Source organism: Cololabis saira, chromosome 20 (genome assembly GCF_033807715.1).
Source record: "Cololabis saira isolate AMF1-May2022 chromosome 20, fColSai1.1, whole genome shotgun sequence".
NCBI classification, from domain to species: Eukaryota; Metazoa; Chordata; class Actinopteri; order Beloniformes; family Belonidae; genus Cololabis; species Cololabis saira.
This window is the reverse complement of record NC_084606.1, coordinates 34,595,819-34,610,919: the sequence shown is the minus strand read 5'-3', so window position 1 is coordinate 34,610,919 and position 15,101 is coordinate 34,595,819. Positions and strand designations below refer to the sequence as shown.

The window sequence follows — 15,101 nt, the reverse complement described above, 5'->3', positions numbered from 1 at the left end:
CAACCTGCTCTAATGCGGATTTAATTGGTGCACAATTACAACCAGAGGCCTTGTTTTCTCTTTTTTAAACTTTCCAGCGTGCCCACATTTGTCTTTTGATTGCTCCATCTGTTTTTCAGTATCATCCAGTCAGTCAGGATGATGTTTGCAGGCAGAGTTTAATATTAAGGTTTTTTTTTTTTTAATTAAATGAAATGAAGCAAGTAATCTTAAGATTTAGGAGCACCAGGATGCAGTTTGTCTATGTCTAAGGTGCAAATGTGAAGGGCCTTCAGCTAAAGATACAAGCAGTGATAATCCATTTTGTGCTGTCTGTTGCTTCCACCTCCTGGGTTGCCCCACTAAAATTAGATTATTACACCTAAAAACAGGACTCCGGGAATCCGTGGAATAACACACAGTCGGGCCTCGGCTGTGCAGGCAGGAATGCAGTTTGGGAATACAGACCTCAGGCGCTGCCGGCCTCTTCTCAGTCAGAGTCCAGTGTTGTGTTTCTGACAGGGATGAGGACAATTGCAAATTAACAAAGGTGTCATATCGGTAACATGTGCCAACAGGTGGCCCGCTTGAGTTTCAAAAGTGTTGGCTGCAAGAGAGAGCTTATATAATTGATTGTATTTATTTTAAAGTCTTGAAGCATGAGCTGCAGGCTGCAGCTACTATCTCAGCTTTGGGTGTATTTACATTTTTTTTTTTTCACATAGTAGCTGGAAATGTTGAGTTTTTTTACATTTACCGCGGTCTGGCCGGCCTGAGCTGCTGCCTGTCCATGACGAGGAATGTTAAAACGTGTGAGACACGCCAAATCCAGCTCATCTGCTGAGCAGAACAGCTCCAGATCCACGCCAGGCCCCGCGCCTCTAAAGTGTGAACAGGTCAGAGCGACTTAGCAGGTAGCTGAGAGAATACCACACATGAGCTCCGCTCTGACGACCAGCAAAATCACAACACACAAGGTTGCTGCAAATAAAACCTCTAAAATGATCATATATCACCTTAATAAGCTTTTGTATTTGCGGTTACCGTATTTTCTGGACTATAAGCTGCTAATTTTTTCTTAAGTTTTCAACCATGCAGCTTATACAAAGGTGCAGCTATTCTGTGGATTTTTCTTCCACCGCTAGGGGGCGCTCTAACCGGAATTAGAATCAAAACTAAGACTAAATAAATGCAAAGAAGAATACACTACTTCTTCTTTAGCAGATAGAAGTAGGTAGAAGCAGATTTCAAACAGATAAATAGATAAATAAATACCGGTTATTTTCTCTTGGTTCTGTCCCGTTTTAATCAGCAAAGTTGCTGCCGTGTTAAAAGACACTGTTAGGAAAGGATCTATTTATTAAATTACAGAATTACAGTTCAAAATGGTTCTGTACATGTAGTAAATATCTAATCTAACAACATAAATATCTGCAGCTTGCATATCTTTTTTTTTAACTAGAGCGGATGCAGCTTATATGCAGGTGCGGCTTATAGTCCAGAAAATACGGTAATTAAATTCATACTGTACATCAATGAGAAAAATAACAATACTTTCACACCGATTCAATTTTGTTGGACGAATAAAACAATGAACAGGACATGAACACAGTTTTATTACCAAGTTTTCCATTTTGCATTTAACTCTTGGGGGGTTTCTAGTTTTAATTTCAGCTTTATCAGAAAAGGACTGTCACGTTTGGAAATAAATGAGCACTGCAGAGCAGGAACCCGCGCGGGCGCTGCTCTCGTCGCTCTCATCTGTTGGACTTTGCTGTAAACATGCCCCCAGGTTGTCAGCAAGTATTTTTCCAGCCCCTTGCCGGCCAAGCATAGCTGCTTCTAAAGATCACCCGCCCGACTCGTTGTTGATCTCATCATACCACTATTTGGCTGTTTGAGCATTTTGAAGGACACGTAGCTGCCAAGTTATTTCAAAACTTCCTTGGGTTTTACGGCTAGCCCTACGAATAGTGGCATATTTATGTTTTACAGACTTATTGTGGGATTTTACGCTCTATTTGGACTCAGCAGGTGATAATTAAGACGGGTTTACATCCAACGTGCATCAAGAGAAACGAGTTCTCATTAAAAGGCACTTTGATTGTGACTGGCGCTCATCTCCAACATGTGCTTCTGATAGACTGTGTGAATTTATGGAAAGCGGCAGAACATCGAAACCGTATCCGGTGGGTTAGGCCGGCGGTGCCAGACGGAGGATCTTGTTTCGGAAGACGAGGGAGTCTGGATTTGGCCTAAAGGGGGGGGAATAAAAAAACCTCAGGGGCCCCTCTCGTATGAGCATCCATTTATCAAAGCGCCTGTAACGGGCCACTGTTTAATCAGTCCTGTAATGTGACAAAGACGAGCGCAAGTGCATGTCACGGGAATGCTAAACAACCTCCCTCCCTTCTCCTCCCACCTCAGCCCTGAACCCCCACCTGTCTACGCTCGCTCAAAATTCAGGCCCCGTTTACACGGAGCAAAAACGGTGGTGTTTTCATGCGTTTTGGCTGTTCGTTTACATGAAAACGAAGCTCAAAGTCACCAAAAACCATAATTTCTGAAAACTCCGGCCAAAGTGGAGATTTTCAAAAACTCCGTTTTCACGTTTGCTTGTAAACGGAGGGAAACGGACATTTAGGCTTCAGAACGTCACATTATGCAACAAAAACATCACCAGCATCATGTGTGCGACCTGTGTTTACAATTAGTTTGGCCACCGTCAATATTTTCTTGTATTTTACCTGTTTTATATTCTAAAGTCACCACAAAGTAACTCCACTTCTCTGTCACTCCAAACGAAAGACTCGTTCCGTCTTGGAAGTAACTGGCAGTCCAGGCTGATTTATGGTTCCGCGTTACACCAACGCAGAGCCTACGGCATAGGTTACGCGGCGACGCGCACCGTACGTAGGCTACGCCGCCGATTTAACGCGGAACCATATTATTCAGGCTTCACACGTGTCATCAAAGATACTCTATACAGAAGATAGTGCATTACCGTTACTGCCAATGGTATGAAATGATATACACTTCCTGTCTCCTAAGTGGGCATCGTCGCCCCTCTCCCCACATCGTTTTGGAACATAAAACACTAGATACAGTACAACTTTCTTCCAAAAAGACTTAAATAATAAAAATAACAGTATTATTAAGCAAAGAAGCAAGTTTTATTTTAGTTTTAAACTTCATTTTATCCGATGGGAAAACGATGAGAGTCAAATCTTGCGAGAATGTGTTGCTCAGACAGAGACAGGTCTCAAACAAAGTTCATTTTCTCCTAATCTGTCGGTCTGAAAATTTCCATTTTGGTGTCAGAATGTTCAGAAGGTTTGTGGCTTTTGGAAAATGGGTCCCATATTTACTTAGGTTACTATGGGACGAAGGAATTGGTAATAATATGTGCTCATGTTCACTTTTGCCATAAGACTCAATAGGCTCAGGAACTACTTCCTGTCTCCTAAAGGGGCGGGTTAGTCACGTGACACTGATACAGGAAACCGAACCGTAGTGGGCTGTCTCGTTTATTGAATGTCTCTGGTGTCATTTGTTGACGGTTTTTTCCAGGATTCTGATTGGCTAGCATGACTTTATCTTCTCGTTACACTGCCCCCTGCAGGTTTGGATGCTCATAGCACCTTAACAGCATATCCGTTTTTGTAAATACCCAGCTATGTGTAAACGTGGCCTCAGAGTCCAAAATGATTTTTTTTCAAAGCAGAATGGTCTCAACAGTTTCCTTGTTGCTATGTCCCCCTGCTTGTAATCCTCTTAGCGCTGTCTTCCATCTTTATAGGAACCAGGATATTGACACCGAACGAAACCAGAGAACTAATTAATCACCCATCAACTTATAAGTCCTGCTTCTTATCAGTGCGTTCGGATTCCCGCGGGGCATGTCTCGACATGCCAGGAATGGCTCGCCGAGGCATTCTGGACCCCTGGAATGTGGCTTTGACCGAACCGGGGGTCACAGTCGGACCACTCATCACTGTACTTTTAGCATTTCCTGTAGCAGCACCACAACAAAAAAAGAGCCACCCAAGCTGGCCGACCTTTCCCTTTTGTCCCCGTCCAGGTTTGCTCGTCTCACCTTTAGGTCTGTCGTGGCTGGAGGGGGTCGGAGTAGCTGAGGGAGTGCCATTCTGGGTACGCAGGCCCCCGGATCTGTGTGGTCCCTAAAGGAAGCCTCATATTTCGATGGCTGGCTAATTGAGCAGGATGACGAGGCCGAAGAGGCTCTTAGCCCTGTCCTCTCTTACGAGCTTGGTTTATGTAGCCCTGCTGACTTTGCTGTCAGTGTCAAACGCTTGTTAGGACGTCATCAATCTCACAGCAGTTAAGAATATTCCCAGAGCAGAATGAAGGGGGCAGGTGACAGACGGACGGGGAGACGGTGGAGGCCCGGGGGAAAGTTGTTTGTAAATGTACGAGGATGGCAGTTGTTGAGAAAGAGGCAGGTATTTCACTCAAGGACCAAAATTTGAATTTCCCATAAATGAGGCAAGACAGTGTTGAAAAAAAGAAAGAAAAAGAAAAGCTGTGGCTGTTGGGAAATGTGTCTCTGGGCTTTTGTGTTAGCAGTTAAGGAAAAAGCAGTAAATCACCAGCTCCAGAGCAGATGCATCCTTCATGTTGCCCACATACCAGATCCTGACAGGAGAATAATTCACTCTCTTCAGCAGTTATCAGAAACGGGAAGAAATGTGTTCACACTCGGGACTCACACAAACCTGTCCTCTCAACGGAAAGGGCTCCGCTCGAAGCGGCCATTTATCATTTCAACAATCCCAAAAACTAATCTCCGACTCCTCTTCTTCCCTTCATTTTTCACACGTCTTCCTGTCTGCCACATAACATGACACACGGCTCATGCACGGGCCCCTCGCTAGCTCGCCCCACCGACCGGCGGTAAAAATGATTTGAAAAGAGAGCAATAAATGTGATGGATGTGCTCCAGCGCTGGGTTTAGCTCCAGCTGTCGGGCATGTTTTTTGTCATAACAGACAGACCTGCTGGGTGCGTGGCCCTTCTTCACCTTCGCTCATCCAGTCTTTCAGGGGTGGAAGGGAGTTTTAGGACGTGACGGCCATTAACGATCATTTTGATTATGGGTTCAAACTGGTGAACTGACACTCCGGCGAAGGTTGGAGATTACATTTTTACGGTATGAGGTTTTTTACTGGCGGCTATGGCGAGCCGGCGAGCTGCAGCTGAAGTGATGCCGTTTGGTGGCGGCTAGAGATGGGCGGTATGGACTAAAAAATGTATCACGATCATTTCTGGCATTTATCCCGAAAACGATAAAAATGACGATAAAAAAAATACCAAAAATACCAAAATAAATCTCACTCTCAGATCAGCCATGTTTGTTACACAAAAACCTCATCAACGGGAATTTTTCTTTCTTTCTTTCTTTCTTTCTTTCTTTCTTTCTTTCTTTCTTTCTTTCTTTCTTTCTTTCTTTCTTTCTTTCTTTCTTTCTTTCTTTCTTTCTTTCTTTCTTTCTTTCTTTCAGGCTCATTTCTTTCTTTCTTTCTTTCTTTCTTTCTTTCTTTCTTTCTTTCTTTCTTTCTTTCTTTCTTTCTTTCTTTCTTTCTCTTTCGTCCTTCCTTCCTTCCTTCCTTCCTTCCTTCCTTCCTTCCTTCCTCCATCTTCCTTCCTTCCTTCCTCCATCTTCCTCCTTCCTTCCTTCCTTCCTTCCTTCCTTCCTCCTTCCTTCCTTCCTTCCTTCCTTCCTTCCTTCCTTCCTTCCTTCCTCCATCTTCCTTCCTTCCTTCCTCCATCTTCCTTCCATCCTTCCTTCCTTCCTTCCTTCCTTCCTTCCCTCCTTCCTTCCTTCCTCCCTTCCTTCCTCCATCTTCCTTCCTTCCTTCCATCCTTCCTTCCTTCCTTCCCTCCTTCCTTCCTTCCTTCCTTCCTTCCTTCCTTCCTCCATCTTCCTTCCTTCCATCCTTCCTTCCATCCTTCCTTCCTTCCTTCCTTCCTTCCTTCCTTCCTTCCTTCCTTCCTTCCTTCCTTCCTTCCTTCCTTCCTTCCTTCCTTCCTTCCTTCCTTCCTTCCTTCCTTCCTTCCTTCCTTCCTTCCTTCACGTACGTTGTGCGTGGATTTAACACAGAACCATAAATCAGTTTTACACAAAAACGTCACCAACGGGAATTTATCGTTTTTACCGTGAGATACAAATTCTTACCATGGGGAATTTTTTTGACGGTATATCGTGAACGGTAAAATATCACCCATTCCTAGTGGCGGCATGTGTTTTTAGTAAAGGCACAGGTGGTCTATCTTAGATTTCCTTCCCTGGCTTCAAATACGCATCATGTAAATCAGTTTGGGTTTTTTTGGAGGGTTCTTTTATGATATAATGTTCACAGATTTCTCTTAAAATGATATTCTTCTTCTCCCACAGGCTGGATGACATGATGTTCCTGCCCTTTTCCCCTCCCCCCTCCTCTTCTTTCATTCCTGTTTTCCTCCGGCTTCTCCTCCTCCTCCTCCCTCCAGCCCTCACCTCCTCTTCCTTCCCCCAAACCCCGTTGAGTTGGACGTCGCCCCACGACCCGTGCTACCACCCCGATGGCCGTCCCCGACACTGCCTGTCAGAGTTCATCAACGCCGCCTACGGGATCCCGGTCAACGCCAGCCACTCGCTGCACGGCCCGGACTCCGACGGCAACGTCGCCACCTTGACGGACCTCCACAACCCCCACAACCTCACCTGCTGGACGGCCGACGCCGGCCCGGACACGGGGGACTGGGTCCTCACCGTTCCGCTGGGCCGGCGCTTCGAGATCACCTACATAAGTTTACAGTTCTGCAACCAAGGGGAACCGTCGGAGCCCATCTCCATCTCCATCCTCAAATCCATGGACTACGGACGTACCTGGAGGCCCATGCAACACTATTCCAGCGACTGCCTTGAGTACTTCAAGCAGCCTTCTCAGACGGTGGCTCAAAGCAGACACCAGGAGACGGAGCCGCTCTGCTCGGACCCCCGTCCGCTGCAGAGGCAGCGGGGCGGCATGGTGCTGGCCTTCTCCACACTGGACGGACGCCCATCTTCCCCAGATTTCGATTACAGCCCAACCCTCCAGGACTGGGTGACGGCCACGGACATCCGCGTGATCTTCCACCACGTGTCCAAAGGCACCAAAGTAGGCGACATTGATAAGGTTGGAGAAGCACAATGGCAGGACGGTTTGCATGATACGAGAGGGACTGGTGTTCTGAAGTGGAGATCTGACGCCAAGGGCCCCTCCGGAGATCAGGTGGACAAGTTAAATCGAGATAATACACTGGGATTCTTTGACTTGGAGATAAAAAACTCTGAAATAAGTGGGAGAAACAAAGGGGAGAAGGACAGGCAGGGTAAGAAAAGCCACAGTAAAGGGTCGGGTCAGGAAGAGGACGGACAAAATGTGACCAGCAAGGAAGGGGAAGGACGCGTCAGCGTTGACTCGCTCACTCTGCCAAAGAAAGCTGGAAAAGGCAAAGGAGGTGGGCGCAAAAAGGACAACGGTCACTGGGGGCCTTGTCCCAACAGAGGATGCACTTGGACAGCTGAAGGCCGGAGTTCCCGTAACACGGGGCGGGAGCTCCGGAAGAGGAGGAACAACACCCTGCACTCCAGACACGGTGCCAGACATCTGCAGGTGGACAAACCCTCGGGGCCTGTCCTCCCTCCACCCCGCGCTGCTCTCGCCCCTCTCAGACCTGCAGGTCGGAGGCAGGTGTAAGTGTAACGGACACGCTTCCAGGTGTCGCCGTGACGACGCGGGCCGCGCGGTGTGCGTGTGCGAGCACCACACGGCGGGGTCGGACTGCGATGTGTGCGAGGATTTCTACTTTGACAGACCGTGGCATCGAGCGACGCCCTCTCAGCCGAACCCTTGTGTTGGTGAGTGCTGCTTCCTGGGAACTCCAGCTTTGCTGAAAATTACTTTTTTTTTTTATATATGTCTTTATTGGCAGATTGTTTCCACAATACAGAGCAAAACAGATGAACATACCTTTTTTTTTTTTTTTTTTTTCCTCCCTCTCCCCATCCTTCCCCCCCCCGGTTATCATCATTAATTTTTTCTTTGGCAATAGCAAAAATAAATAAATAAAATAAATAATACTAATAAAAATTAAAAAAATAGTAAATAAATAAAAATAAAAAGATACTAATATAGTGACATAACAAAAAAGTAGTAGTAGTAGTGCAATGAATGTAAACTTAAATAAGAAAATAAAATGAGAACGAAACCTGAAAATGACTTTAAACTGAACAAGTTTATTGTGATGTTTAAAAAAAATTACTTCACCACAGGGCACATAATAAAAATAATAGAGACATAGGGTCATTTCTTGAGAAAATGTGATAAAATATCTTATTTTATTGCTTGTTTTTACAAAAAACATTACTATCTGTTTTGAACTTTCAATGAATGAAAGAAAACCTCCACAAAACACACTTAAAAGTCCATTTAACGAGGTTTTAAGCAATTTCATGATTAAATCTTTTACGCATTTTATTCTCTTTAAAGGGTTTACATTCATTTATAGAATATCTTATACGTTTTATTCTTTCTTGACGATACAGTAAAATATATAGACATGGAAATATAGACTTTTGTTGTTTTTTTATGCTTTCATACATAATCTGCGGTAATTGTCTTAAACTGTCTTTTCACATTTACAGCACATTGATGGTGAATGTCCATTCACACTAATTCAAACAATTGCATTCTCGTTTGAACTGAAGGCAGTGCACGTGTGCACGTGTTAAATCACTTCAAACTCCAGTTCCTTCATGCAGCGAGTCAGACATCTGCTTTCAGCACTCGGATGATTATTCTCCACTGAAAGTTGGATGATACGATTCTTCAGACCAACGCAGGTCTTTAGTCTTGTAAAAGAAAAACTAAATGTGAACGACCCTTTAAATACCCAAGAAAGCTCTAATTAAAACCCATAAAAAAATAATCAGAAATTGTGAATTTTATGAAAAAAGACCCTCTCATGGCCCTAAAATAGCTATGTCAGTTCGCCGTACATCTCAGCTCACCAGCACTCAGGTCTCTGCTGACCCCAGACACCAGCAGTCACGCCGGGGTAATATATGCTCTCTGTAAGTCCATATATGAACTCCAACATACAATAGTTCTCAATGCAGGGGAGAACGGTTCCCTGCATTGCCAACTCCTTGTCACTTTGTGTTTCTTCACAATCCAGTTGTGTTGGATATATGTCTCCGGGAACAGCGAGACCAATCAGGCATTCGTGAACATTGACTTATCATTGACATGGGCAATATAATTGACATATTTATAGTGTATGTGGACTACAGACATATAAGAAGAAGAAGAACGCTTTCGTTTGTTCAGTGTTTACGTGAGCCATTTGCCATTTGTAACCTTCACAATTTCACTAAAGACAAATAAGAAGAGTTGCATTAAAAAAGTGATTTTATTATCCATTCCAAGCTAGAACAGGCCATCTGTTTTTTTTCCAAAATTCACCAGACACCTTTACATTTTTCAAAGGCAAAGGTAAATCGTCCATTCATTCCCAGGTGAATTAATGGACTGAATGATGAGAGGTAAAGAAGACATTTTATGCATATAATTGCCAATGAGAGTGGGACTGAAACAAAACGAAAAAATTAAAAGAAAAAAAAAACAACTTTTGACCGCCAGGTCCTCTTGTACTCCAGATGAACTTCAGATCAGAGTGGAGCAGTAACAGATGCTGCAGTCTGTCTGACTCGGTGTGGTGTTTTGCAGCTTCAAAGCAGAAACTCTCAGCTACAGTAGGATGGATAACTGATTTTGCTTGAAATATATCTTAATCATTATCAAAGATGGACTTGGAACTGATATATAGTTGCTACTGAAAAGACAAATATATATTTATGCTATTTATTTGCTCCCACGTACACAGACCCCTAAATGTCTGATGCAAGTCTACCTTTGCATTTAGTTTTATTCCTGTCTTCATAGACATTTTAAACAGATTAAAGGCCAATCCCAATACACCCCCTACTTTCTACCACTACCCTTAAAAAAGAAGGGACAGATTTTAGGGCACTTGAGATCTTCCCAGGGTTCTGTCCCAATACTCCCCCTACTCCTGCTTTCAGCACCACCACTAAAATCATGAAGCTGAGAGCTAAAAGCTGTTTTAATTTCAGCTGTAGCGCTGTTAATATGCCACTTTATTAAGTTGTAATATTTTTTCAGGCGTAAAAGTAACCGTTTAGATCCCCAACCTGGGCTCAGTTTATCCATTGCCCTGCGCCGTCGTCCCGGGGAGAAACCTGCAGCTCTGTGGAGAATTACCGCTGGCTGAAATAAATCATTTAGGAAGATAAATGTTGGTTTAATAGATGAAATCTAACAGTTGTAGCTACGCCTGTTAAGAAATTTGCTCAGAAAATTTCGGGATTTCTGCCTGCCTGCTGGCTCCGGAGCTGATTTATGGTTCCGCGTTAAATCGACGCAGAGCCTACGGCGTAGGGTACGGCGTACTTTGTGCGTCGCCGCGTAACCTACGCCGTAGGCTCTGCGTTGGTGTAACGCGGAACCATAAAAACCATTGAAAAAGACTTCGCAAAAACGGGCAAACGAGTGATTATATACATTCACTGAGTGAATATTAGGAAGGTAAAATATATATTTCTCGCTAGAAATGTAATCAAAACGCATTTTTATGCAGAAACTAACTCAAAATATTGATTTTATTCACTGAAAAATAAGAAATGTCCGCCATGTTTTTTTTTTTGATTCAAATGACGACGAAAAGCATTCTGGGAAATTTTTCTGGCCCTAGTTCAGCTAGTGAGTATTGGAAAACCCTCGATCCGTAGGGACAGATTCATAGCCACTACACTAGTTTTCTTCACTCCCCCTAGGTGGAAAGAGGAACTGTGACACCACTACCCTCACGGGAACGCGCAAAATTTAGGGGTAGTGATGAAAAGTTGGGGTAGTGGGAGTATTGGGACAGGGCCTAACCCAGCACCTCGGAGGGGGTGGGGGGCAGCACTAGCACTTGTTTCCCTCACTGGAATTCACAGTTTTTCCTCCTTCTCCAGCGTGCGAGTGCAACGGCCACTCCAACAAATGCCGCTTCAGCATGGAGGTGTTCCAGCAGTCGGGCAGGAAGAGCGGCGGCGTGTGCCAGAAGTGTCGCCACCACACGGCTGGACGCCACTGCCAGTACTGCCAGAACGGATACACCCGCGACCACGGCAAGCCGCTCCACCACCGCAAGGCCTGCCAACGTCAGTCTCTTCACGTGTGTGTTCACTGTTTGTGTGGTGGGGTCAAAAAGTGCTCAGCAGCAGAGGTGTCAAAAGTATTCACATTCATTACTCAGGTAGAAGTATAGATACTAGAGTTTAAAAATACTAAAAATGAATGTATCTTAGTATAATGCAAATATATGAAAGAACCATATATGTGTACTATTGAGCATTAACATGTGTTTCAGAGAGCAGGAGATATGATGACTAGTTGCCTATTAGTATTGTAATGGTGCAAAAAGTCAAACTTCAGAGGCATGTTATCATTTATCCTAACCTTTATTGGAATGTACATCCAAGTTTAGTTGCAGGAATCTGAGGGAACGGATGTAAGAACAAAACTGGACAAGAACATCTGAAACAACCACAACCAAATTCACTCTATCCGGATGGAGCAATTTAACTGGATAGTTTTTATTTAAAGGCTGAAATGAAATAGAGTAACAAGGCTGTTTTTAAAATGTAAGGAGTAAAAAGTACAGATAATTGCATTAAAATGTAAGGACTAAAAGTAAAAAGTCGTCTGAAAAATAATTACTCCAGTGAAGTATAGATAACCAAAATTTCTACTTAAGTAAGGTAACGAAGTATTTGTACTTCGTTACTTGACACCTCTGCTCGGCAGGTACCTTTGACTAAGAAAAAAAGGAGATCCAAGCATCTGACAGCGTGTTTACGTGGGCCAAGCTGTTCATGCGTACAGGAGTGTTTATGGGGTACTTGCACTGTGAGTGTATTCCTGTAAGCGATGCACACACAGAAACACACCCACCGAGCTGTCACCCTTATCCCCGTCGTTACCACGGGTCGGCATCTGCCACGACCCCTGACCTTTGCCTGGTCAAAGGGGTCCGGGGCGCTCTGGCATGTTTATGTGGAGATTTGACCGCCAGTCTAACATATTCAGACTTAAAGGCTCTCTGCAGGCTGCATGCACGTGTTGGAAGAAAAAAACTCCAGCTACAGTTAAATGTTCTTATATTTGATCACTTTTTATGCATGAAATGAGTTTAAACAGTTAAATGCACCAGTGCCAACCCTAGAATGTTGCATCATTGCTTTCACTTTACATTTGCCATATTTCACTGACTACGTTTACATGCAGTCAAAATGCGGGTTATTGCTAATATTCCGGTTACTGAAACATTCGGAATATTCGGTTTACATGGTAATTAATCATTTGGGATATCTCGATCAAACCAGCGACACTCGGAGAACGTGATGACGCAATTAGCGTCATTTCTGCTTCTTCTTCCTGTATCCAAATTCAAAACAAATGCTGCTTCGCGCAACTTTTCGCTCACCTTCTTGTAAATCTCGCTAACCTTGTACTTTCTACCGTCTACAAATGCCAAAATGTTAATTCCTTCATCACATTTATGAAGTGATTAGTCTCCTCCTCACTCCAAAAGTCTGGCATGGTCTTGTGTTTCTCCATGTTTATAAGAACTTCCTGGACTCAAAAGACTAAGTTGTGTTAGTGGTAGTGTACCGGCCCCCTGCTGGTCCTTATCTAGAGTTTCTGTCTGAATTTTCAGATTTCCTATCTGGATTATTGATCAGTACAGATAAATTCATCATAGTGGGTAACTTTAATATTCATATGGATGTTGAAAGTGATAATCTTAAATAAGCTTTCAATTCTCTTCTAGAATCGATAGGTATTACACAAAAAGTGGACAAACCGACGCACTGTTTTAATCATACCCTGGATCTCGTTCACTGTTTGGCTTAAGGCTTTTCTCCCACTAGGGGAGTTTTTACCTGCCATTGTTTATGTAATAATTGCTCGGGGGTTTATGTTCTGGGTCTCTGGAATCGTCTAGAGACAACATCTGTTGTATTAGACACTATATAAATAAAATTGAATTGAATGTTTATAAGAACTTCCTGGACTCAAAAGACCAGGATTCCTTGTGAACAGAGCATGCGCAGAAAACAAATTCATGTTCCGTTTGATGGGGATATTCCGTTTGGCGTTTACATGACCCAATATTCAGGTTTTAAAAGGAGTAACCCAGGGGTCATATTGGGGTTTTTAAAAACCCCAATATGAACAAATTCGGGTTATTCAAAGAGGTTATTGGTGTTTACAAGGTCGTGCAAATCCGGGTTATTGCCAATATTCGTGTTTTAAAAGGGTTATTGATGCATGGAAACACAGTCACTGAATAACCATCTAGAAACAAGACTGCGGTGCAGTTACTTATTTTCTCCAGCCAAGCTGTTTGGGCTCAATGCAAAAGGTTTGTGTAAACACTATGTGAGTGTGAGCAGAGCTGCTGAAGTGTGTCTTCCGTTCTTCATCTGTCTTCTTTCATTCGCTCTCATCCCCTGATAGCAGCGGTAAATAAAAAGTCTCGCTATGTAAACCGTGGCAAATCCAGGCGGTGATCGTATCAGTGAAGACGCAGGATTTCTGTTCATTCAGACCAAAGTTGTTCATCCTGTCTAAACACACCAGGAGCAAAGGAGATCAAGTGCTTTGATCTGACATTTTCTCATCACTACCTTGTAGAGAATGTGTCTTTGTTTACCTGTCAAGACTCCTAGGTATCTCTGCTATACTTCTCTCTGTTCAACTTAAGGACATATTTTAGTTTATTTATTAAGGTTTAGGTGCCATAGCAGCCAGCTAGTCTCCCTGGGGTCCACAACACATACATACACATTAGAGATGGGCGGTATGGACTAAAAAATGTATCACGATAATTTCTGGCATTTATCCCGATAACGATAAAAATGACAATAAAAGAAATACCAATTCAACTCCATTTTGTCAACTATAAATCTATCTCGCTCTCAGATCAGCCATGTTTGTTACACAAAAACCTCATCAACGGGAATTTATCTTTCTTTCTTTCTTTCTTTCTTTCTTTCTTTCTTTCTTTCTTTCTTTCTTTCTTTCTTTCTTTCTTTCTTTCTTTCTTTCTTTCTTTCTTTCTTTCTTTCTTTCTTTCTTTCTTTCTTTCTTTATTTCAGGCTCATTTCTTTCTTTCTTTCTTTCTTTCTTTCAGGCTCATTTCTTTCTTTTTTTCTTTCTTTCTGGCTCATTTCTTTCTTTCTTTCTTTCTTTCTTTCTTTCTTTCTTTCTTTCAGGCTCATTTCTTTCTTTCTTTCTGGCTCATTTCTTTCTTTCTGTCTGGCTCATTTCTTTCTTTCTTTCTTTCTTTCTTTCTTTCTTTCTTTCTTTCTTTCTTTCTTTCTTTCTTTCTTTCTTTCTTTCTTTCTTTCTTTCTTCCAGGCTCATTTCTTTCTTTCTTTCTTTCTTTCTTTCTTTCTTTCTTTCTTTCAGGCTCATTTCTTCCTCCATCTTCCTTCCTTCCTTCCTTCTTTTCTCCCTTCCTTCCTTCCTTCCTTCCTTCCTTCCTTCCTTCCTTCCTTCCTTCCTTCCTTCCTTCCTTCCTTCCTTCCTTCCTTCCTTCCTTCCTTCCTTCCTTCCTTCCTTCCTTCCTTCCTTCCTTCCTTCCTTCCTTCACGTTGTGCGTGGATTTAACACAGAACCATAAATCATCTTTACACAAAAACATCATCAAGGGGAATTTATCGTTTTTACCGCGAGATGACAAATTCTTACCGTGGGGAATTTTTTGGACGGTTTATCGTGAACGGTAAAATATCACCCATTCCTGTATACATAAACTTGTTGCCATTTAAGTTTAAACCAGGATTCTGCCAGTGATAAATTAGCCTTCTTCAGCCTTCATAAATCAATACACATTTCTACTTTTTCCTCATTTATTTAACTTTCCTCCATTCAGTCATTCAGTCACTAAGTGTTGGTGAGAGATCACAGCCTGCTAATGTTGGATAACTCTCATGGCTTTTG

At 43.0% G+C, this 15,101-nt stretch overlaps 1 protein-coding gene across 1 annotated transcript in view; it reads left to right on the top strand.

Moving 5' to 3' along the window:
• ntn5 (netrin 5) overlaps nucleotides 1–15,101 on the top strand; it is a 31,642-nt gene that overhangs the window by 1,567 nt on the left and 14,974 nt on the right. The window contains 3 exon segments of the mRNA XM_061709534.1: nucleotides 6,395–7,670; nucleotides 7,672–7,882; nucleotides 11,063–11,251. Coding sequence (XP_061565518.1) covers nucleotides 6,405–7,670; nucleotides 7,672–7,882; nucleotides 11,063–11,251 — 1,666 coding nt within the window. The 5' untranslated portion in view covers nucleotides 6,395–6,404.